At 34.4% G+C, this 24769-nt stretch overlaps 4 protein-coding genes and 1 long non-coding RNA gene across 5 annotated transcripts; 2 read left to right on the plus strand and 3 right to left on the minus strand.

The window, feature by feature from the left end:
- Window positions 1-2541: 2541 nt before the first annotated feature.
- Window positions 2542-5025, minus strand: LOC148202378 (uncharacterized). Its single transcript, XM_088108437.1, has 5 exons — window positions 4863-5025; window positions 4657-4753; window positions 4382-4460; window positions 4206-4287; window positions 2542-2897 (listed from the first exon to the last, which is right to left on the minus strand). The coding sequence occupies exons 1-5, from the start codon at window positions 4893-4895 to the stop codon at window positions 2757-2759; spliced, it is 432 nt and encodes a 143-aa protein (XP_087964563.1). The 5' UTR covers window positions 4896-5025; the 3' UTR covers window positions 2542-2756.
- Window positions 5026-10987: 5962 nt separating this feature from the next.
- Window positions 10988-11449, minus strand: LOC148202379 (uncharacterized). Its single transcript, XM_088109605.1, has one exon. It carries the CDS (start codon window positions 11447-11449, stop codon window positions 10988-10990), a length of 462 nt encoding a protein of 153 aa, XP_087965731.1.
- Window positions 11450-16036: 4587 nt separating this feature from the next.
- On the minus strand, window positions 16037-17108 carry LOC124849166 (uncharacterized). The gene has a single exon (XM_047327053.2). The coding sequence runs from the start codon at window positions 16884-16886 to the stop codon at window positions 16509-16511; it is 378 nt and encodes a 125-aa protein (XP_047183009.1). The 5' UTR covers window positions 16887-17108; the 3' UTR covers window positions 16037-16508.
- Window positions 17109-18482: 1374 nt separating this feature from the next.
- LOC148202380 (uncharacterized) lies at window positions 18483-19276 on the plus strand. The gene has a single exon (XM_088110500.1). The coding sequence runs from the start codon at window positions 18631-18633 to the stop codon at window positions 19150-19152; it is 522 nt and encodes a 173-aa protein (XP_087966626.1). The 5' UTR covers window positions 18483-18630; the 3' UTR covers window positions 19153-19276.
- Window positions 19277-20933: 1657 nt separating this feature from the next.
- LOC148202381 (uncharacterized) lies at window positions 20934-23837 on the plus strand. The gene is made up of 3 exons (XR_015785140.1): window positions 20934-21411; window positions 21512-21603; window positions 23432-23837. It is a non-coding gene; the product is annotated as an uncharacterized LOC148202381 (long non-coding RNA).
- The last annotated feature ends 932 nt before the right edge of the window (window positions 23838-24769 follow it).

The following is a 24769-nucleotide window of genomic DNA, read 5'->3' on the forward strand; positions in this document are numbered from 1 at the left end:
CTCTTAAACTCAGACTGTGGGGCTTATGTTCCTATCACTTCTAATAGTACCACATCGTTTAGAAGTTAAAATCAAGGGTAATTTAAATAATTCTTTCTCTTTTCAGTCTCTAAGATACTTTTTAAGGACAAACCCGTGACTGAACTACACATCCTAAAACAAATAATACATTTGTTTCCCTAACAACACAATGAACAACCAAGACAACATGATGATCTCTATAAGTTCACATTCAATATCCGAGTAAAGAACAATTGTATATTTTATTCCATTTTCAACAATAAAACCTAAAGTATTTCACTTAATTTTCATGCACACAAAATTCTCTAAAATAAATTAATTTAATTCATCGTGGATTATCCTATGTGAGTTATTATATGTTTATTTAATTTTTATAAATAAATATCTCATAAGCACAATTCATCAATGAAATGACATATTGGATTATGCACAAATTCATATACAAAACCCATCTTGAATTCCTATTAACTTGTTGCGAGTGAAATTAGTTTATGGTAAGTGAATTTGAAAACATTATGTGACTAAGACAAAAGTAATTAAATTCATCTTAATCTTGATCAAGTGCAAAATTGATTTAGGAAACCATTATATTTCCGAAAATATAATGATTGGTTTGTTAAAATGCGCATTCAAAGAACCTAATTAGAATGACAAGAAACTTTATTTTATGTTCATATGAACACGTTAATATTGAGAAGAGTATCAAAAAATATAGTTTCGCTTGTTTTTACTTAGGAAAATAAGAAAATTCAAGTGAAATAAATGAAAAAGATTAATTTATTGAAATAAAATTACCGTGAATTCAGTGTTAAGTAAACACGCATTCAGCTTTAAATTTTTAAGTATTTTTTAGTTTTCGGTCTCCGTTGATAAAATAAAATAATATCTATAAATTCCAACATTTTCCTTTTAGTTTCCGATACCAAGCTTTGTTCCAATAATATTAATTTATTGACTATACCATCACGTGTTAATATTATAAAAAATAGCGCGACAATATCATCATGTCATAATATCAAGTTATGATAAGTGGACTACAAAAATTGCATGTAAAAATATAAAAATAAAAAATAGATGAATTAAAAAAAATAAAGTGGTATCCATAGGCATAAACAAATCTTTAAACTTAAATACAATTATAAGTTGGATTTAAAATTGATATAAAATAAAAATATTAAACAGTAATATTTTTTTAATAATCAGACGTTCACTTGATCTTTCTTTACACTTCTTTTATTATAAGATTGCTCGTATATAATGAATCACCAATTAGTACAATCACTTTTTTACACTATTTGTCTTTTATCATCACTGCAAGGGTGAAAGTAGGTCAAATAGTTGGTTCATGTTTACATGACTTTCACAAGGACTTATCTTGTGTATTAGAAAAATTAAATTTAATCTTTTGAAGTGAAAAAAAAAAACGTTGTTCTATACTCAAAAAATAAAATTATTAGATCCTATAATTTTTAAAAAAAAATTTAAAGGTTCTGTCGAACTTTCAAATTCGAACGTGGGTTACTCAAACATCACAAATGGCTTGGTCTATTTTCATCTTTTGACAGTAATGATAGGGTAAAAGCAACACAGACTCCTACTATTTCTCTCTGGACAACATTCTTCGCTTTTTTTAGACCACATCCACAGCCATTACAAGAATGTTTCCAGAAAAAAATTCCAGAAATAAAATAAAAAATACTAATAGAGAAACAGAAAAGTACAAAATCATTGAATTTACTTGCATGTGACTTTTTGTTTTTCTTTCATTTATGTTTACACAAATTATCGAGTAGCACATCTGTGCTCCATTACTATACAAGAAAGTATAGTACTAAGATGTTTTCTTAAATGCATTTCAGTGCATTTTGAAATGAGAAGTGTAAAACAATTTGAATGGTGTTCCCCACTCTGCTCTAATCATGGAAAAAAAATATATATACTTGAATAAGTTTTAGAAGACAATGTTTAATAAACTCTATAAATAGTGAATTGTTTATCATAACATTGGATAAGGGAAGTTCATAGGAACCTAAACAGCTCAACACTTTCAATGATAAAAAATTTCAATCCCTACGTATAAAGACGTTTGATCTCACTTATAATTAAGTTGTGCTTTGGACAAAAGTATGTAATATTTATACGACTGACATTTTAAAAAGTTATTGTCTCATAATATTTAATATGATTTTGAATTACAAATAATAAAGAATAAAAGAATGTCAGAATAAATTATATTTGTTCTGACTCAGATAAAGATAAACTTTGGAACATCTTAAATGCTTTAGTTAGAAATGATATTTTATTGAAGAAAATGTTTTAATGGCGTGGTTGATTTTTTGCCAGCTGCCAAAGACAATTTGTAACGAGACCCACTATAGTTGTGCCATAAGTCACAATGGCGTATTTCTATGGCAGAATTTTTGGCCTCCCACTAATTAATAAACTGGTAAAGAAATAAATCAATCATCAACCCACCTAATGCCACATATTTTGTTCGGAGGGGTAGGGGTCAATAACAGATTTACGTTCAATCATATGAATAAATATTAAAAGCTCAAATTTGTGTAAAATCAAATGCAATGGTTTCAAATTTGAACTTAGAATTTTGTTGAAAATGTTCCTAACTCTAAACATTTTACCAATGCTAAAACTACAAGGCAAGAACTTAGAATAAGAAAGAAAAGTTTTGTGCCAGATATAGACAAAGCATCGTAACTCGCACCAGTTGAAAATGTTCATCCAGCAGAACTGAAGCCAAATGACTTGACAATTGTGCTCACTCTTTCTGCAAATGTTTTGGAGGTTATCTTTTTGCCTGGCACATGGAATGGGTTTGAAACTGCATCTACATATGCGGCATGGAACCTCCTAAAAAACTGTACAGAAATACAATCCACCAGAAGTTAACAAGAAAATAACATCAAATAGAACAATATTTCATCCATACGAGCATATTTCTGAGTAAGGAGACAAGGAAAAGATAGTAGCTAAATTCATGTATTTCTATCTCCTACAACCATAAATATTACCCGTCAGTTTGCAATTAACAAGAAAATGCACATGAAAAGTGGTATCATAACATAGTGGCACTTAAAATTGAAAAATTTTAAGCAACTTATTGAAGGAAAACAATAATATAAGGGATCTTAAATGTAGACAGCAAAAGTCATAAACAAAATAAACTACTTCATAACGGAGAAAATGACAACAGGGAATCACGAAAACATCGCATTCCTAAGTAAAACATCCTTGTCAACAATTAAAACAAGTAATTCAAGTTTTTTTAATTCTTTATAAAACAAACATATTAATAAACAGAAGGATGTCGAAAAGAACAGAGTACAACGAAGCAAGAAAATCCATCAGCAAAAGAATGTACAAATCCCTTTGCATTTCTCAGTTTAACAATGAAATCCCTTGAAGATGTGGAGTCCATCAAAGCTAAGCCTTGAAAATGAACCTATAAGAAAACGCGGTAGTCTCTCACCTCAACACACTGCATCACTTCTATATGATATATAGCCGTATTGCGCTCAATATTAAATTTAAATTCATTCACGTAGCTGTGCAGAATTATAGAAATAGTGAAAGAGAAAAAAATACATAAACCAGTAATAACTCACCCTAGTGTTTCTTACCTCTACTATCTCCCAGCCTCCTTTTATATTCTACCGATTCCCTCCCTTACCTTCCTAGTCCTACCAGCCTGTCATGGGTGCAGCCATGCAGGGTAACTGGTTACTTTTAAGATAACTAAGGTCCTCCCTCCTTGCACTTTCCCTCATCACCACCAAGGGTTAATAATCCACTGCCACCCTTTCTATTTCCTGTAACACCCACTTTAATAACTGGGCCAAACAAGACCAGATTCTAAAATAGCATAGCAACTACATATTTCAAACATCGTAATACCATTTACTGATCATGATCAAGAAACATCAGCATTTCCTTTGTCAGAATTGATATGTGCTCCAACTCATAAAAAGTAATTGGTAACAACAGTCAACTTACGTGACAGACAAGATATCCAATATCTTTCGACCACAATATAATGATCACAGGACTACTAGTACCACCCATCAGTATTTACTTCGATATATCCTAAATACCATTGCTAAGAGAACTATTACATCACCCAGTAAGACAGGAAATTACACCCAAATGAAAAGAAATTTCATACTCACATTTCTTACATCCGCATCTTTAACATCCAGATCAGTGGTCACCAATATAAACTTCACCTTCGTATTAGTTAGATATCCATAGCTGCAAATCTCGTCACAGGCAAAGCCACAAACTTTTCATTTGTTGGATTAAGCATGAATCAAACAAAACTCTAACAGAAAACAAATGCACTCACACTTTGTAATTCTCGATGGGATAAAGCAGTCCAAGAAACGTCTCATTGAGCATAGGCCCAGACCTTTTAGGATTGTTCACTGCCAAGTAAACAACACATTACATCAGATTCAGAGTTCCACCTAAAACTGGAGGCTCTTGCTGAATTATCACCAGGCTTAAAGATCTCAAAACCCCAACCATTTGTTTAAAAACAAAACATCACAGATAAATTAAAATTTACGAAATCTCAAATAAAAACTTTGGGATCTCCAGTTCATAGTAAACAAAACGCACCTCGCTCGTCGACCACATCCAGCGAGCAATGGACGATGTGGTGGAGCTTGAGAGCATCATCGGCCTCGGTGAAACTCTGTATGTATAGCGGATTGTTCTGCACGATTTCATAGGAAAGAAGAGTTTGACTTCAGATCGGAGATCGGAAAACCGGAATTTTCGCCGGCGAAATTGAAATCGAGTATGGAAAGGTGAATGGGACTCACCTGGTGACCGACGACGGCAACGCAGACGATCATGTTGTACTCCGGCCGTGTGCCGATGACCGATCAGAATCTACCCGGTTTTGGTTGCACCCACCCAATCAGTGAACTGAAGGAAATGAAGGTTTGTAAGAAGTGTTCTGCTGTGCACGGGTCCAGTGGAATTAAACTACACATTATGTTTAAATTTTGTTATTAAATTTTTGGCTTAATTGCCTATTTTCTCGGTTTGCTCATTTTTTTTTCTTAAAAATTTCTTTGTTCGAAAAGAGTGTAAACTTGATCTTTATTTAGTAAATAGTTTTTTCGATTAAATAAATAAATTGTGTTAATGAATTGATAATTTGACAGAAGATAATGGTAATATGTTATTTTTAAAATTTTATGTATGGTAACGTGTTTAGTATTTTTTTTAATTACAATTAATTTGAATTAATGTTATGAATTTTAATTAACAATTCTGAATTAATTCCTAAATCTTAATCCGATACATAAGATTGAATCTACATTAACTTTCAAATGGATGACTCAGGTTTTTATAAGAATTTAGATCTTCTTTTCTCAACTTTTGGTTTTTGGTTTTTGAAAACCCTTGGCTCGTTTTTATTTTCTCTCAATCAAAACCAGTTTGGGTTGGTTCTTCTTCGCGCAATGAGCATGGCAAGGAGCAGGCCTTCGTCTTCTCCATTTCGATTTGAGTTCATTTTTGGCAGAGAAGGGAGACACCTTTCTTATCCCTCATCTCCGTTGTTGTTTCAATCTTGCAAAGTAGCCTTCTTCTTCTTTTTCCCATTTTGGTTCATTTCGCAAGGAGGGAGCCTAGGTCCAGTGGCTCAGACGCGACTTATGTCCTTGACGTGTGGGTTTGTTTGCCGGCATCTCTACAGCAACGAGGGTCTTAGTTAGTGGGCGTTTTCGTGGCAGTGCATGGCGTTGGATTGGGGTTTCGTTTGGGGGATCTTGGGGTTCCTTTTGGATTTTCGTTTTCTCCTTCTCTGATTCGACTTTGCAGAGGACTAAGGTTTATGAAATATGGAATTTGGGGATTTTGGAATTTGGTTCTTACGATTGGGTTTTCCTTAGGTATTTGGGTCTACGAATTGGGTTTCTTGAATCTTCTGTGCAGGTTGCGTGATTTGGGGGCGAGAGTGTTGATTTGGGAATCTTTGGTTCTTCCCTGTTATCGCGAATGGGTGGAGATTTTGTTCTTCTCTACGATTTAGGGTTTGATTGGGGTCTTGGTTATTCTTGGAATTCTTGGTTCGTTTGATGTAGAGGGCTTTTGCATGGAGAGACTTAGTGGTTGTTGTGAGTTTGGGTTTCTCTTAGTCATGGAAGAGGGTTTGGGCTAGTCATGGAAGAGGGTTTGGGTTAGATTGGCAGTGTCCATCCCTTGGCGCTAACGAGACAATGTCACCAGTGATCTTGGTTGGGCAGTTGAACCTAATTTGGCATGGAAGCCCAAAGTTGAATTTAGGATTGGATACTGAAACTGCAATGGCAGAAAAAATAAGGTTTAATAGCTTATTTTGTCGATATTTTTCTAAGTTGTGTCAATTAAGTCTATTCTTTTAAAAAAGTGTCAATTGTATGCCCATTTTAAGAAATTTGTCTCAATCAACTCCCTTCCTTAAATACTCACAAACTGTATTAAATTTTTTTCTCTTTCTTTTGCTTTTCTGTGTAAGACAATTTGTCAGTATTTTTTCCTCTGCAACTCGAAATAAAGTGATACATTTCTATATTGTATTTTGTTTTGGAATTACTACTTTATTATTCTTTTATTATATTTTCTTTTTCGGATTTTAAAATATTCTTAGGTCTCCCGTGTCCAACAAACAACCTAAAAAGTCGTTTTCAAAGGTTTTTAATAGATGAATAATTACCTCATTTAACACGATACACTGAAAAAGTGACAGAAAAATTAATTTAAAAATATATTTTTAGTTGTATAGTATAAAAAAAACTTAACTTTAGTAGCTGTTAAATCGATAAGTTAGTTTTAATTTTCTTAAATGAGAATTTAATATGTTTAATTCTGTACGAGTAAAACGATTTGACTGCAAAATGTATAAGTTGACTAATTGAGTACATTTTCAAATAGGAAAATATTTCATGTATCTCTACACCTCACCCATTGGAGAGACAAAGTAACATATGTTAAAAAAGATAAAAACTGTATAAATTTATGAGTGATAAGGGAGAGATTGAAAAGACTAGCGATGTACAAAAATAGTTTATAAAATAAAGAGGTTTATACGTATATATTTCGTAAAATATTAAAGAAGTAAATCAGGAATTTGAACGACAGTAAAAACATAATTTTCTTGATAAGGTAATATTTTTGTAGAATTCAGAATGAGATGATTGCGAAACAACGTCACGTAGCCATTAACAAGCAAAGAGATTGAAGAGTGGAAAAGAGTCGAAGTGAGTAGATAATTAAGATGATAATGATAAAAAGAAGAAGACAAAGAAAAGAAAAAGGGACTCGAGTAAACGACGTGGTTGAAGACATCAGCGGTGGTACCCCGTAAGTGGCAGGCTGGGGAAGTTTTGCATCAGAAGCTTGCAGATGAACTTCACACTATTTCCTCATTTCAGAAAGCGAATGATGAGAAGAACCAAACATATAATGGAAACAGAAATGTATAGTAGCGGTACAGATATTACAGATATTAAGGAGAATATGAAAAACAGAGAGATAGAAGATATGCAGTAGTATATTACAAAATGAAATAATAGTGTTTTTATACAAGAGAAAACTAACTGTAAGAATGAGCTAATTGACTTATAAACTAAGGACTTGAATTATATATCCAATACACTTCCTTAATTCAAGTCACTTAGAGCTAATACACCTATTCCAGATCAGAGACATTCAAATCTGTCATGTTTGAGTGCTTTATTAAATAGGTCAGCCAGTTGTGATTCAGTTTTGCAGTAAATCAACTCAACTTTGCCTTTATTCACCATATCACGTAAAAAATGATATTTCACATCAATGTGTTTGCTTCTTCCGTGGCTCACATGATTCTTAGCCAAACTTATAGGAGATGTGTTGTCCATCTGTAGCACAAATGATCTCTCAATTTGCACCTTTAAATCTTTTAGAACTTCATTCAACCACACACCCTGACATACCGCATGACAACCAGCTACATATTCTGCTTCACAACTTGATAGAGCAACAATAGTTTGCTTCTTAGAACTCCATGATATAGGTGTTGTGTTCATGAAAAAAATATTCCCTGACGTGCTTTTTCTCTCAGTTTGATCTCCACCAAAATCTGAGTCAGTGTAACCAACTAGTTCCAACTTATCCTTCTTCACGCCGTATGGAAACAAAATACCATATCTAGTTGTACTTTTAACATACCTTAGAACACGTTTAGCAGAAATCAAATGGCTCTTCTTTGGATTGCTCATAAATCGGCTCAATAGACCAACCTCATACATCAGATCTGGCCTGCTATTACATAGGTACCGCAAGGAACCAATGAGTTGCTTATAAGCTGTCTTATCCACGATTTCTTCATTTATATCAAATTTTAGCTTAACATTAACCTCAATTGGATTCTTGGTAATGTTACACTCAGTCATCTTAAATTTCTCCAACAAATCCTTCACGTATTTTCTCTGGTGCATAACTAAGCCTCTAGTTGTGTGCTTAAATTCCATTCCCAGAAAGTAGCTGAGCCTCCCAAGGTCTGTCATCTCGAATTCTGCTTCCATCCTCTGCCTGAATTCGTCAATACAATGTAGACTGGAACCCGTCACCAGTAGGTCATCGACGTACAAACATACGATCATTATATCATCACCACTCTTCTTCACATACAGGCTATGTTCAGCAACACATCTCTCAAGTCCATAGCTTATAAAAATTCATCAATCCTTCTGTTCCATATCCTGGGAGCTTGCTTCAATCCGTAGAGCGCTTTGAATAGCTTATACACTTGATGCTTCTTCTCTTTGATAAATTCTGGAGGTTGTTGTACATATACTTCCTCCTCCAACAAGCCATGCAAAAATGCAGACTTAACATCAAGAGCAAACAATGACCACTTCTTAGCACATGCAATAGCAACAAGTAAACGAATAGTTTCTAACCTTGCAACAGGTGCGTAAACTTCCTTGAAATCAACTCCTTGTTGCTGCAGAAATCCTCTTGCCACAAGCCTAGCCTTGTATTTTGAGATTGTACCATCTAGATTAAGCTTAGTTTTGAAAACCCACTTAACTCTAATGCATTTCTTTTCGGGTGGCAAATCGACCAGCTTCCATGTTTTATTCTTCTCGATCGATCTAAGCTCCTCCATCATAGCTTCCTTCCAGAGTGGTTGTGATAAGGCATCATCAACATTCAAAGGTTCACTCCCGACCATTAATGCTAGGTGAATTATATCACCTTCTTCATCCACACCAGCATCAGAATACATTTCATATTCTGTAAACCGAGAAGGTCTTACCACTTGTCTTCTCGATCTCGTTGAAAACTCTGCATTATTATCGCCGCTTCCAGTATTGCTAGTAACTATCGAATTATCAACTTCTTCTTTGACTTGCATAGGTATTTGCAATACTACTCTTGATTTCTTCATACTGGTTTGATTGCATTCCCAGTCCCAATTTTCATCTTCGAGAATCAATACATCTCTGCTAACGATCACTTTCTTCCTGATAGGATCAAATAATTTGTATGCTCCAGTAGGATGATAACCCACAAACATCATTGCTTCTCCTTTCTCATCCAGCTTCGTTCTCTTCTGCTCTACAACATGACAAAAAGCCAAAGAACCGAAAATCTTAAAATGCTTAACAAAGGGTATAGTACCTAACCAAACTGCATGTGGGACGTTGTCTGTCAACTTCTTTGTAGGACACCTATTCAGTACATACACAGCTGTTGCCACCGCTTCTCCCCACAATTCACGCGATACGCCCTTCTCTTTAAGCAAACATCTGGCCATATTCATTATTGTTCGATTTCGTCTTTCGGCCAAACCGTTATGTTGTGGTGTATAAGGGGCTATAATCTCATGTGCTATTCCCTGTGCCTGACAAAATTCATCAAATTCACGCGACGTATACTCACCTCCACCATCTGTCCTGATCAGCTTTATCTGCCTATCAATTTCTTTTTCAACACGATTCTTGAACTGCTTGAAAATTTCTAGAACCTCACTTTCCAGTCTTATGAAGTATACCCATATCATACGACTGTATTCATCTATAAATGTAACGAAGTATCGATTACCAGCTAGTGTTGATATCTCAAGTGGACCGCACACATCTGAATGAATTACTTCAAGACGTTCTTTAGACCTCATCTTCAAGTGCGTTTTGAAAGGTCTTCTCGTTTACTTTCCTATGATGCAAGATTCACAAGCTCTCTGAGGTATAAATATATCTGGTAACCCAGAAACTATCACCTTTTTGCTTAACAGTTGCAGATCTCTGAAATTCAGATGTCTGAATCTCAGATGCCATCTCCAATTCTCATCCACTTCCATGTAGATAAACACTGCAGATTCTCAATTATATCCATATGAACCTTGAAGGTACAATTCTTAGAAATCTTACTTTCCAGGACTAGCCTTTTGTTTTTATCAAACACTTCCACTTTTCCTTGATTGCCCATCATCACAGTGAAACCTTTCTCTACCAGTTGATCCAGACTAAGCAAGTTGCATTTATCTCTAGTACAAAAAGAACATTTTCTATCGTAGCCTTCAGTCCATTCTTCTGCTTTATGATAATATTTATGATCCCTTCAACCTTCAATGTACTATCATCGGCAACTCTGACCCTGTTTTTCTTTCTTTCGTTCAGATTAATAAGCCACTCTGTATTGTATGTCATGTGGTTTGAACATCCTGAATCCAGATACCATAATTTGTTTGTTTGGTATGACATAGCAACGCTTTCTGAAGAAGTTGTAACCATAAGGATTAATGGCTCTGAGTCAGACTCGTCTTTTACAAAATGATCTTGCTTGCTTTGATCTTTCTTCAACTGTCTACCTTTGTTGAAATAACACTCATAGGAGAAATGTCCCATCTTATGGCACGTAAAACACTCTATATTTCTTCTGTCTTTCTTCTTGTAGTATTTGTTGTCTCTTCCTATGCTTTATGCAGAATCACCTCTTTCCTCTTGTTCTTCAACGCCATCATTCTTCCACTTCCTTTGTACAGAATTATCATTCTTCCATCTACTTTGTGCAAATTATCATTCTTCCATTTACCTGGTACATTGGATTTACCTTTCCAAGTCTTGAATTTCTTCTTCCCATCACCTCTAACATGTTGCACCTTTAATGCCTGATCATCAGCTCTGACAGGATCTCTACCAAGAAGCCGCATCTCGTGAGCTTCCAAAGAACTCTGAAGCTCTTCGATTTTTATCTTTTCAAGATCTTTAGATTCTTCAATAGCAACAACGATGAAATCAAATCTCCGAGGTAATGATCTCATTATTTTCTCCATAATCAACACATCACTAAGCTCTTCCCCACAGCTCTTCATTTGGTTTGTAATCGTTAAAACTTTGTTGAAGTAGTCATTGACCTTATCACCATCTTCCATTTACAACAATTCGTACTGCCTCCGCAAAGTTTGTAGCCGTACTTTCTTGATTTTCTTTCCGCCGACATGACAACGTACCAAAATATTCCAAGCCTTCCTCGCCGTATTCGCATTTTGGATCTTCTAGAAGTGTGTATCATCTACACACCGATGAATGATCAAGAGCCTTATCGTCCTTCTTACTAATCTCCGCCTTCTGATCTTCTGTGCCACAAAACTCAGTTGCAGACTCCACCCCTTCTATCACGCTGCTGACTCCTTGTACCCGAAACAGCACCCGCATTTGCGTGCTCCATCTACTCGAATTCTTTTCGGTTAGAATAGGAAGATTTGTCGTGGAAAAATCTGCCATCAACGCTTACTTTTTGCTTCAAGAGCCTTCTTCTTTAGACGCTTCTTGGTTAACCGCACTGAACCAAACACTCAAACACCTTACGTCTCTTTTTCAAGAACCTAGGCTAACCGATACCACTAATGGAAACAAAAATGTATAGCAGTGGTACAAATATTAAGGAGTATATGAAAAACAGAGAGAAAGAAGATATGCAGTAGTATATTACAAAATGAAAGAATAGTGTTTTTATACAAGAGAAAACTAACTGTAAAAATGAGTAACAAAAATAACTAACTAACTTATAAACTAGGGACTTGAATTATATATCCAATAACATACACAACGCTTTTCCTCCGCTCAGTTTAAGCTCCTTCACTTTCTTCCCCATGCCTACACCTTCTTTATCCTCCATCACCCTTCTCACCCCGTTGCAGGATGTTCCAGGATCTTGGCCTACGAGGCTCACATGGGAACCACAACCCCCACCCCCTCCGACCTTTTCAGAAACCCTTTCGGCAAGTAACTCATTGCAGCATCACCGCCACTCGCGTCACTTTTGCAAGGTGGCCGCACCACCCAAACAAACCTATGTTGGCTCAGCTCTAACCTCAACGCCACCTCCCTCATTTGGTTCCCCGACATTGTCCCACCGCTCCCAAACGACACGTAGACCATCGACTCAGCCGATTGCTCGTCCATCCATTGCAAAACGTCACCCTTCTTTCCATCCTCCTGTTTCTTCTCCACCCTTCTCACCAACGGTCCAACCGCGTACACCTCTTCCTTCCTCTTCCTTTGTAAACCGTCCCAAAATCCCATCCTCTGTCAGCGCCTTCGTCATAGCGGGCTCCAGATCTTGCCACGTATTCATCAAAATTCCATCAAAACATACAATAAAAGAATAATAAAGTAGTAATTCCAAAAAAAAAACTATAGAAACAATTTTTTACTTATTTTGTATCACTTTATCCAGAGGTGCAGAGAAAAAAATACTGGACAAATTGCTTTACACAAAAAAGCAGAAGAGAGAGAAACAAAATTTAACACTTTGTGAGTATTTAACAGAAGGGACTTGATTGAGACAATTTTTAACAAGTGAGGATGCAATTGACACCTTTTTAAAAGGAGGAATCTAATTGACACAACTCACCCGGGGACAAAATAAGCTATTAAACCAAAAATAATAATAATAATTTTAATTGCGTTGTAGGTCCAGAGTCTGTACTATCCACCTCAACCTCTAATTACTTAACACGTCATCACACATATAACCTTAAAAATGACACGTTACCATTATCTTTTGCCAGATTATCAATCCATTAACGTTGTTTGTTTCTATTTAACGGAAAAGACGATGTTGACGCAATATTTACTAAGCGAGGACCAAATTGATACTCTTTTCAAACGAATGACCTTTTTGAGAAAAATCAGCAAAATTAGGGATAAAATAGGTTATTAAGCCTAAATTTTTTATTTGAATTTTTACCAAATGTTTAAAATGTTTACATATTTATTTATAAACAGAGAGTGTACTCCAACACAGTTTTCACCCTAATTCATTGATTCCAAGAGCTTAAACAATAGATTTTTTGTGTCATGTGTATAGATTTTGTTTACATGACAATTGATTTTAAGATTATTCACTTGTGAAAATCTTTATGTATGAAAATTCTCACTTAGTTAAAAAGAACAAGTAAAGATTTTTCTACAAATATTCATGTTTTTTCTCCAAGATTGCAAAAAATTTATTTTAAACGAAAGTCGTCACTCTAATTGACGATTTAAGTGTAATTGACATTTACGATTTGTAATTGATTTTAAACTAAAGTTATTATTAACTTCAATGTAATTAATTGCCATTTCTTCTCCTCCTTGCACAACTTTACTTTTACAGAATAAAGTCGTTTATAAACATGACGACTTCTTCAAAATATAATCATGTTTATATAACGCAATTTAATGGTATTTTTTTTAAAAGAATCTATATTAATAATTTTGAACAAAAATTAACCCCTTTTTGTTAAAAAGTCATGTCTAGGCGTTGTTATCCGTAAACATACGGCGTGTGACTACATTTTTTTGTTTATGAATAAAACAATGTTACAATTTATTTTATATTATATTAATTTATAGGATTGTTCATCAGTTTTAATAAACCCAACTGATATGACAATCCAGACCAATTAGATTAGTTCAAATTTGTAACTTAAATTAGTTTTATATGAATTTGCTTCAAATGGTTCAATCATTTAAAACTGAACTTAATACTTGACAATGTACAATTTCAAAAACACGATTATTATAAATAAAATTAAATATATTTTTTATTCTTTAATTTTCAGTAAAAATTAAAATTATTCACTGTTAGTCCAAAGTTTTAAAAAAACTAATTCCAATTTTCACTTAAAATAAAAAATATATTTAACTTATAAATGATAACTCCCCTCATATAGTTAACGTATTAATTCAAAATTATTAATTAAACTAAAACGATCATATAATTAGCCATGTCCAGAACATTATTTCTTGATTTTAATGTATAGTTAAATTATATAATTAAAAAATATACAACAAAAACAAAACTATGCTTTGTAGCATATTTTTAAGATAAATTATGCCAATATACATATAATATTGTGTTAGATAAAGCTTATTTATTAAATTAAGAAGTTGTGTTATTAATACAAAATATATTTTTTTAATTATAAAATATACATTGGATTGAATTAATCAAAAGTGCCAAAAAGGTAATGAGGCTAACTGAAAGGAGCCTCCTTAATAAAATAGCATACTCAATCTGGACAAAATAAGCAAATAAAAAATCAAGGAGTTTAGACATTTTACTATACTTTTAATTAAATTGAAAAATCCAATTTATTAAAGACTCTTTAACATCCTTCCAGTCCTTTTGTTTTTTTTTTTATGAAACAACTTGGATTCAATGCTACTCTAAATCTACAAAGCATCTGAAATCTCATGAGTCATCATAACCCCCCACTTGAATGAGAATATATAGTTTTATATTAGAATGAATTAGTGTAGCTAGGTCATTTTTCCCCTGAAAGCATAGAAAAACAATACAATCAAATAAAGTTACTAATGGAAAAATAAAATCAATTCAAACTTGTGCTGAATGCTTCAGCTAAGTCCTTCACAACCCACCCCTAAGCCCAAAAATATGGCTCCTAAGGCCTTAATATGACATAATATTAAACAATTTTCTGCCCAAGGAAGTTAAACAATTGGCTCGTGTTGATGAGATGAAGTGTTTGTTTTATGTGTGTTAACGAGGTGAGTTGCCATCTGAGAATATGATCCAACAGAAGATGGAGAGCATAGCATATTTTCAGTCAATCAAAATAGTTCAGAGATTTGGCAAAACAGCTATTCATGTAACCATCATACCAAGGTTTTGTGAACAAGGAACAATTGCACCATAGATATACCTTCAAATAAACCATGACAAGGTTTCAAAAAATAGTGATCATCTTAACAATTGAGGATACTTATTGTTGGCTAAATTGAAATGAGCATATGATACGATATTACTGATCTATTCAGGACAAGAAGAACATTCTTACTGTATACGCCATTTGACCTATCTCAATTTCAATCACCTAAAGGTCACCCTGATAAACTCGACATTCATCCAAGGATTGGATGCTGAATTCAATCAAAGATAGGATATATCAATTAGTCGGCATCTTGGGAAATTTCCTACTCCATATGGACTAAGAGTGCAAGAACTACTCATTTTCAATACGCCGGTACCATCTCAGTCCAAAATAAAGCAGGACACAAAATGCAACAGTTTAAACTCAAAATACAATACTTTAGGGTTAATCAAGTAGCAATCAAATGATCTTATACCCGTAACGATCAAATAATCTTTATAATCATGTCCACTAAACTATCCACATTCTTGGGATAAAAAATCACCATATATCCAGCTCTCATCACAAATAAACCTAAGCCTATACACTGATTTGGTATTTCTATCCCATCTACTTCTTTTCCCTTTCTTCCCTCTCTATTTACCTGAAACAATGCTATGTGGAAAAGCAAATTCATTAATTCAAAATTTTATTCCTTATTCCAATTTTACTTCTAAAACCATGAAAACGAACTAGACACAAGTTACATGTCTCATCATTCTCACTGTTACAAAGTATAAAAACGTAATTTTAACCAATTAGAAAATTTTGAAAGGATAAAACAGACTAAATTTTGTAAGTGCCTTTGGCGATAACCTCTAACATCAATGGAACTTTAAGTTGGCAATTTGCATCATAAAAGTTTGCATTGAGTTGCACAATAAAAGTTTTACATAAGGAGAGTGTATCCTCTCTAGTACAGGGTAAGTTAAGTTGATGAGAGATACACACAAACCTATCCCTCAAAATCATCACACTTATATTAGTTTTTGTGTGTATTTCTTTCCAACTAAGACTCCCATTCTGATGATAGAACAATATCAAAATGACCTTTTAGAATTGCACGTAAGTTTTGTCCACTCGATTACTCCAGCCAACCCAATGAATTAAACTAAGTATATACCAGGACCTTTATTAAGCAGAAAAACTAGTTCTTAGAAAAGTAAAACCCTTTTGTTATTCCACTTTCAGGTCTCAAAAAACCCATCCATGCAACAAGGTATACTAATATAAATATAATCTCACGATCCGCGTCACAAGAAAGAAGAATACACCACGCACCGAATCCAGGTCAGACACCGCTCTTGACGATGTTCCTCCGCGCCAGGAACCTTGCGATTGGGGGAGTGAGCGCGACGGTGATGGGAACGCGCACGGGGAACAGCGCCTTGTTGCAGAGGATCGCAAGCGTGAAGGCTCCGCCAGCGGAGGCGGCGAGCTGCGCCGTCCGGTTCTTAGGAGGTTGAGAGGCGTCTTCGTCGTTAGGGTTAGGGTTTTTCTGGTCGGAGACGGCACCCATGTGGAACTTCTCGAGAATGGCTTCGACGTCGACGTTGTTCTTTATGGCGACGTATAGACTGGCAATGGAAACTGTGGAAACGCTCAGGTGAACGCCGAGAGCCACTTTGCCATATTTCTTCATCAGTTCGCGGAATCGACCACCAGCCATTGTTTCTGTGTGGTTTTACTTCTTTGAGATTGATACAACGTTGTTCCACTGAGGATAGCACCGTGCTTTGTGTATGCGAGAGAGATAGACAGAGAGAGAAAGAGAGTGAGAGCGAGAACAATGGAAAATTTTAGCTAGAATAGGAACGGTGGCGGTGAAGAAGGCGGCGGCTTCTCTTCGGTGAGTGGCTTAGGGTTTTAAACTTCTAAAGGTAACTAACCCAGCATTACGACACCGTTTCAGAAATATGAATATTAGCTTTATATACACGTGGAAATACATGTGTCCTTTACATAATTAATTTAATAATTTAAATAAATAATGATTCAAAATACTAAAATTATAAAATAATTATTTTAATTTAAAAATACGTAAATTAAAATTGATAATCATTTAGAAAATAAAAATTTAGTTTAAAATAGATAAAATTTAAAATATTTATATAATAGAGAAGGAGAATTTCAGTTATATATAGGTATAATAGATACACACTCATAATTACTTTAGGACAAACTTCACTTATTACTGAATCATTAGAAGAATTTTATGCTATGCAATAATTTTTTGTATTAACATACTTATTTTATTCCAATTTATAATTGATTTAAACTAAATTAGGTGAATTAAATTTTATTTTTTTATTTTAAAACTTTTTTTAGTCTTATAAAAAACAAACAAACTATATTATTTAATACTTGAATAATTTATTATAAAAAATATACACTTAATTAATATAATAATAAAATAAAATAAGTTATCATTGTATTATTATTATTATTAATTATTAATGATATTTAATAGTTGTTTTTTTACTTAATACTCTTTCATCATATAAAACCCAGTTTTTCTTCTTACACACGTATATTGTTTCCTTTCATTCGCATCATATAATAAATTTTCAATCCATAATCACTTTGAAACTATATTCAGAATATATATATATATATATATATATATATATATATATATATATATATATATATATATTATGGTGGTAATGGAATAAAATATTAAGATAGAGGAAAAATACCTATCCCCCACCTCAGACAAAATTGTATTGGATTTGATTTCATTAAATCTTAAAAAAATCCAACCTACTTTATTTTTGTTGGAGTCACTAATGAACAACAAGACAGACAAGAAATAGTAATGAACAAGTCTAAAATAGTGGGCAAGAAATAGTGATGAACAAGTCTAAAATAAATTGGTTTTAACAATTTTTCTCTTTTAGATCTCTTAAATATAAAAGAAAATTATTTAAATCATGACATCATCTTTGATTCAAAATATTAAAATAAAGTATTTATAATTTTTATATTAATTTAAATTATTTATTTCTAACCAATGGGTCACTTTGAAGGAATATTCAGATTCTTAATTAATCATTTTCATATAAATTATTGTCCTTACCAGAAGACTTTTGGTAAACCTTAGAAAAATCATTGCTAGAGGATAGTTCCATTCATACGTAGCATGTGTTTTCCATTACTTGTCTTATTCTTATCCACTCTTCGTACTATAAGAATTTTGGTAAACTCTATCCCTATTCTGCGGTTCCTCTGCAAGGCGTGTGCATTGGAACTTCCTATTTCCACATTTTGTTTGCTGCCAAATTCAATATCAAATTTCTCCAATAAGAAAATTAACACCACTACTTTTCTCTTTGATTTTTCCAACCTGAAATATAGTCTGTAAATACGACACTCAACTAAGCAGCTTGAATAATCTTAGACAACAAAAAAAAATGGTTACTGTTCCAGGCACAGGGAAGAATTGGCTAAGATACTTTCAGTATGAAGAAAGAAGAGACACAGCAACCGACACAAGAAACATTCTTCTAATCGTGTTTACTTTGGTTGCTGCAGTGACATTTCAGGCTGCAGTGAATCCTCCCGGTGGAGTGTGGCAACAAACTGAGGGTGATAAAAAAGCAGGAGAGGCAGTATATGCTTTGGATACAAAAGCTTACTATGTTTTCCTCATCTTCAACACTTTGGCCTTTGCTAATTCCATGTTCATCATTCTGTCACTGACACACAAGTTTCCTTTCCAATTGGAGATATGGGCAGCCACTGTTTCGATGTCTGTGAGTTATGGATCAGCCATTTTTGCAGTCTCTCCAAAGGATGCTATCCGTTTACGCTTTGTCCTTATCGCTGCTGCTGGGCCCTTTGCCCTTAGATTTTTGATTCTTATGTTCAACTTGTTCTTAAGGAAACATTTGGTGAAGGAGACACACACTACACCAAACACTGTGCAACTCTAGCAAGGACTACCTTCATTGTTTTTTCTATAGCTTGGAATGGATTTTGGATGAAATACTCCAAAACTTGTTTTCTTCTTGGTGAAACAGTGACTGTTAACATTCACGATGGATAATTATTTCTGCACTCTCCTATTTCAGTATAAATAGTTTAGTGTACAAAACTAGGTCTGAGATACTTCAAAAATTATATTATGTACTAGAAGAATTCCATATTTATTTATGAATTTGCTAGAAGCGGTTTTCGCTATAAACTCTTTCTGCGTGAGAAAAATCTCTAAAATAATTTTTTTCTAAATTTTTAGTTTTATCCATAAGTTACTCCTAGTTATAAAAAAGTTATTTTTCCTTTACTTATAAAGTCAATTTTTATGTTTTTTCCATTATTGAAATTGTTAATTTTTTTATTAAAAATATTGGTGCATGAAAATATAAATTTAGGTTTGTTGATGGATGCATTAATTCCTGCACCAGGCAAATTGGATTCAATGTTTGAGTGCTGGGAAGGATGTAATGTGTTACTTTAAATAATTATACTTTAATTTTGACCCGTGCGATTTCTTTTAAGACAAATGTTTCTATTTTTTATAAGAACACTTGAAATTGGATTGCAATTTATAACTTGTCATTGTCGACCAGGTAAATTGATTTTTTAGTTTTAATTTTTTTTCTTACCAAATATAATATCATCAATATTTCTATGTTTGGTTTAGATGACGGTTAGTTTGTCATTGTTATAACTATCGAACTGTTGTACTTTGGTTTGGATGCGTGTCGAGTTGTTAGTGTCATAATTGTCAAACTGTTTTACTTTGGTATGGATGATTGTCGGATTGGTCGTTTGGTTTGGTCTGGTCTAAATCAGTGTCAAACTGGTTTGATTGAATTGAAGATCTTTAGCAAAAAATACAATAACTTTCTTCATGATAGTTGAGATAGTCAAATATTGTGACAAAAATGGTAGATATATGCACATATATGCACCAAAGAGATACCACATGCAAATATATGTATGGTGGTCAACGAAAAAAGAAGAAAAAGAAATAGTAGAATTTTTGGTGGACTAACCTTATGTTGTATATGGATTGAGCTTGTCTCCACGTTTTTCATGTCGAGCTTGTCTCCTATCGAGTTTACTAAGGTTGTCTCCTGCCTAGCTGGTCTCCATTTTCTCCTGTCAAGCTTTAATGGAAATGAGTTTGTCTTCTTACCAACTTTGTCAATCTCTCTTTTAAGTCCAACACAGGATCAAAATTCCAATTATATCTACATAAAACAACAAACAATTAGAATAATAGAGATGAGAGGAGAATGTAGGGTTGTATTTACGGTGGAGGGAAGTTGGGTTGTGTTACTGTTAATGAAACTGGATTGTTGAGATAGTCTGACTTGACCCGTGGACTAACTTATCGGGTTGCCAGACTTGGCGTGCTTGGTTGGTACGGACTCCCGAGTTTTAAACAGGGAGTTGCTCCCTCCACCACCACCAACCTCCCTGCACCTCCCCATACCTAATTTGTCCTTCTATAAAACGGATGTCAACATCCGTTTCACCTTCAACGGATGTTGACATCCGTTTAATAAATTTTTAAAAAGTATTTTATTTATTGTTTAAATAATAATATATACATTAAATTAATAATAATTATTTTATTAAATAAAATAAAATTAATTTATAAATAATTAAATAATAATTTTTAAAAAATTAAATAACATTTATATATTAATTTAAAATATAAAAAATTAAAAACAAAAAAACAAAAAAGGTAACTGTGAGACCCTTAATAATTAGCTTAAGTTAATCCTGATATCTCACCCTTAATGCTTGCCACCTCATTCCCAGCCATTTAAAACCACTCCCTAGACTGATCCCATTCCCTCTGACGTGCACAAAACACCACGCCCATCATTCTCTGATTTCATTAAAACGCACTAAAGTCTGCATGCAAGCATGCCACTTGTCATGTTGGAAGTTTCTGAAATCAGAGTTGGTGTGCATGTGGCTACATGTGAGTAGTTCTCAAATTTTAACGTTAGTTTAACAAAATCAGACTTTTCGAAAAAACACTTTCACTTACACGAACTCATCTTCAACCTCTGAAACTCACCCTTTCATATTCTCCAACTTCTCTCTTGAAACAGTGAACTTCCTTTTTACTGTAAAAACTTATATCTCTTCTCCAATCACGATTTCAGCACCATAGGAGAGTTCGTCCAGCCTTGATCTTCATTTTGGACCGAACAGAAATTAAATCCAACCTGGTAAGTCTCTTCGCGGTAGTTCATCCTTTAGGTTCCTGGAAAATAGGATTTTTAGTTGCATGCAAACTGGTATACTGAGTGTTCTGTAAAATTTGGTTAGATTCTAGTTCGGAAGAGTCAAGATCATAAAAAAAAAAAAAGTGTTGGACAAAGCCATTTCTACACCTAGGACAAGTTTGAATTTCAATCCGGGTAAGGGAAGTTTATATGTTTAATTTATACTGTTTGATTTATGATCTGAGATGCATATATGGAAAGCATGATGTTTGAGTATTTAGAAACGTTTACTGATATGGAATATGATTTCTGGTTTGTTTTGCATGTGTGAAAAATATGAAGTTGAGTTGTTAGAAATGATCACTGATATCTGATATGCATTCTGGTTTGGATGAATCTGTCATGAACTGATACGGCTTGTATGAATTATATTTGATGTTGAATTTGATTTAAATGCATGTTGAGTTGATTATGGATGAATGGAGAATGGCTATTGTGTGGTTGGAATGATTTTAAATGTTGAAATCTGCATGATGATGATGTTTGAAGGGAATTAAACCTGAAATGGAAGTATAAAGTTGGAAAATGGAAATCTGGAAAAATTCTGCTAAGTGTGAAAAATCTAAATTTTCTGATCATTCTCTGTTGCTAAAAGGTCGTTCGTCACTGTACGGTCTTAGACCGTTCGGTTTTTGGTTAACATGACTTAGATTGGAATTCATTCATTTGGAATGAATTCTGCTCGAGAACGAGCGTCCCCCAATTGAGTGAATGAGCGTTCGTTCTGCTCAGTATAGATCAATATTTAAAACTTTATAAATAAGTGACATTCGGTCTTAAGTCGAGCGTTCGTCCTCAATGACGTTCGGCCTCATGTCGAGCGTTCGTCCTTATTGTTGTTCGACCTTATGTCGAACGTTAGTTCTAGAGAGCGTTCGTCCTTATACTGAACGTTCGTCCAAAGTTGGCGTTCGGTCCTATACCGAAACGCTCGTCCTATAAAGCGCTTGGGTTATAACCAGCGTTAGTGCTGATTCGTGCTTGGTCATTGACCTAGCGTTCGTCCACAGCAGGGTTCGGTTTCTAACTGAACGCTCGTCCTTATTATTGAGTTCTGAGCGAACGTAATTGATGTTCGTCCAAATTGAAATTCTGAACGTTCGTTCTTTGACTGGCAGTGCTGTTTTTCTGAAATTCAATTATATTGGTTGTTTATCTAAACATTTTCTTACTGGTTTTATCCTTTGGATTCTACCTGAACTCTGTACACTCAAAATCTTTCTAAGTATCATCCACCTCTTTAAAAGATCAGTATTTTCAAATTATTAAGTATTGAAACGTATTAAGTGAGTACACGGTTCGTTTCTTTTATTCAGAAACGCGTGGTCAAAAGTACTGTAATACTTTCGTTTTATTTGATCAAAGAATGAATGTTGTAAAATGTTAAGGGAATGAAACACAGAATGAGAAAGGGAATAAAGAGAACTGGTTATTATGAACGAATGATATATTTTGAAGAAATTATTGGAAGTGGATATTAAAGAGCGTTCCAAGGAGGAACGTCTCTGATGTGTTGAATGTGAAATATTGAATGGTAAAGTATGAACCTGGATAAGTTAGGACTCGCTGTCCGTCCTGATATTCCATGATACTCATCTTCACGTAGAAGGGGGTAGTCATGCGTGGGAATGGCAGGAGGTTCTTCGTTCATCGCTTAGATATGGGCGAGGGACTAACCTCGAGTGGCAGCTGTTTAATGTTATCCAGTTACTACATCACTCGGGTGCAAGGACGCTTGTAACTACATGGTTCATACAGTCCGGACAGTCTGTCTTTTATATTTATTTTATGATTGCGAATTGATAATTTATGTGCTGCACGTTTGAATTGATATGTGAACGTATGTGTTAATTGTATAAATTAAATATTATAAGCTTACCCTTGCGTTTTCCATTGTGTTGTCTATTGTCCATGTACTTCCGTCTTGTCAAATGCAATGATCATCCGTTGTGGATGTGAGCAGATGGTGGTGCATCCCTTGAAACAATGCTGGAAGAAGAAAATTTGGAGGATGCCAACTTGGTAGAAGTGGAAGTTAAATCGGAGCAGTAGGGATTAGATCCATAGTAGCTGTTAGTTATTTTCTGTACTGTATTTTAACAGTTCTGTGTACAGTACTGCAGACGCGTTTTATCCAGAACTGTTTTATATTTTGATTAGTTTATGAACACTGTAAAGTGCTGTACTGTATTTTGGTATACTGTATATAATTATGCAGACATGTAAATCAGTACTGGTTTTAGTAAATTAGATGAATTCTGAACATTTTAAGTTGTACTGTAAATTGCTGTTTTATTTTGGAGCAGCTACTGTAAATATTAGCCAGTAGGCTTTTATTTCTGTTTTAATGCAAAGACTGTTTATGATTACTGTTAATTGTAATTAATTCTGAATTATAGTGATTACTGTATTTTGGGATGTTACATTTATTGGTATCAGAGCAGTTTTGTTCTTGTTAAAGGACACTGTAGGGTTATGAGTGCACTGTGTTTTGCTGTGTGCTTATTGTATGTTTAATGAGTTACTTTATTTTAACTCTTGAACATAACTAACGTTAGTTTGTTTTCTCTGTATCCAGAGAACAAATGGCACCTAGATTGCCTCCTCCTCCTCAACCGAATGAGTCCGAGACGTCCAGCAACACTAGATTGTTGGAAACCGTGGTGGAAAGACTGCATCAACAGAATACCACGTTACTGGAGCAGAATGCTACCTTGATGCAGCAAAACCAAGCTGCTATGCAAGGTTTGGAGGCTTCGCGTGTTAATTCTGAAAACACGCAAAGACAATTGATGGAGATACTGGCTGCAACTAGAGGTGCGCCTGGAGCATCTTCTTCAAACGCTGTCCAACCAAATGCCGAATGGAGTTTGGAGAGTTTTCTCCAACACCATCCATCTAAATTCAATGGAAAGGGCCTCCCTGATGAGGCAGACCAATGGTTAGGGGACATGGAGAGAATCTTCAACGCAAAGAGGTGTCCGGACGAGAACAGGTTGTCTTACACAGAATATTTGTTGACTGGGGAAGCAAGCCATTGGTGGGCGAGCACAAGAGCTATTCTGGTAGAAGCTCAACGTCCTGTCACTTGGGAAGTATTTCGTAGTAAGTTTTACGAGGAGTATTTCCCTGACAGCGTACGGTTTGCGAAGGAAGTGGAGTTTTTACAACTGGTTCAAGGTGGGATGACAGTTTCAGAATATACCAACAAGTTCAAGCACCTTGTTCGGTTTTATACGATGGCCACCAACGAGGAGTGGCAGTGTAGGAAGTTTGAGAACGGCCTAAGGAGTGACTTGAA

Source organism: Vigna umbellata, chromosome 3 (genome assembly GCF_029865625.1).
Source record: "Vigna umbellata cultivar VRB3 chromosome 3, Vumbellata_1.0, whole genome shotgun sequence".
NCBI classification, from domain to species: domain Eukaryota; kingdom Viridiplantae; phylum Streptophyta; class Magnoliopsida; order Fabales; family Fabaceae; genus Vigna; species Vigna umbellata.

What these genes read in the sequence shown, in the direction of transcription:
- LOC148202379 (XM_088109605.1), bottom strand. Translation starts at nt 11,449, where the DNA reads ATGGAAGATGGTGATAAGGTCAATGACTACTTCAACAAAGTTTTAACG.
- LOC148202380 (XM_088110500.1), top strand. Translation starts at nt 18,631, where the DNA reads ATGGTTACTGTTCCAGGCACAGGGAAGAATTGGCTAAGATACTTTCAG.
- LOC124849166 (XM_047327053.2), bottom strand. Translation starts at nt 16,886, where the DNA reads ATGGCTGGTGGTCGATTCCGCGAACTGATGAAGAAATATGGCAAAGTG.
- LOC148202378 (XM_088108437.1), bottom strand. Translation starts at nt 4,895, where the DNA reads ATGATCGTCTGCGTTGCCGTCGTCGGTCACCAG. An exon ending in TTGCCGTCGTCGGTCACCAG is followed by an intron (nt 4,754 to 4,862) that starts GTGAGTCCCATT and finishes GAAATCGTGCAG; the next exon opens with AACAATCCGCTATACATACA. An exon ending in CCCATCGAGAATTACAAAGT is followed by an intron (nt 4,288 to 4,381) that starts GTGAGTGCATTT and finishes CGAGATTTGCAG; the next exon opens with CTATGGATATCTAACTAATA.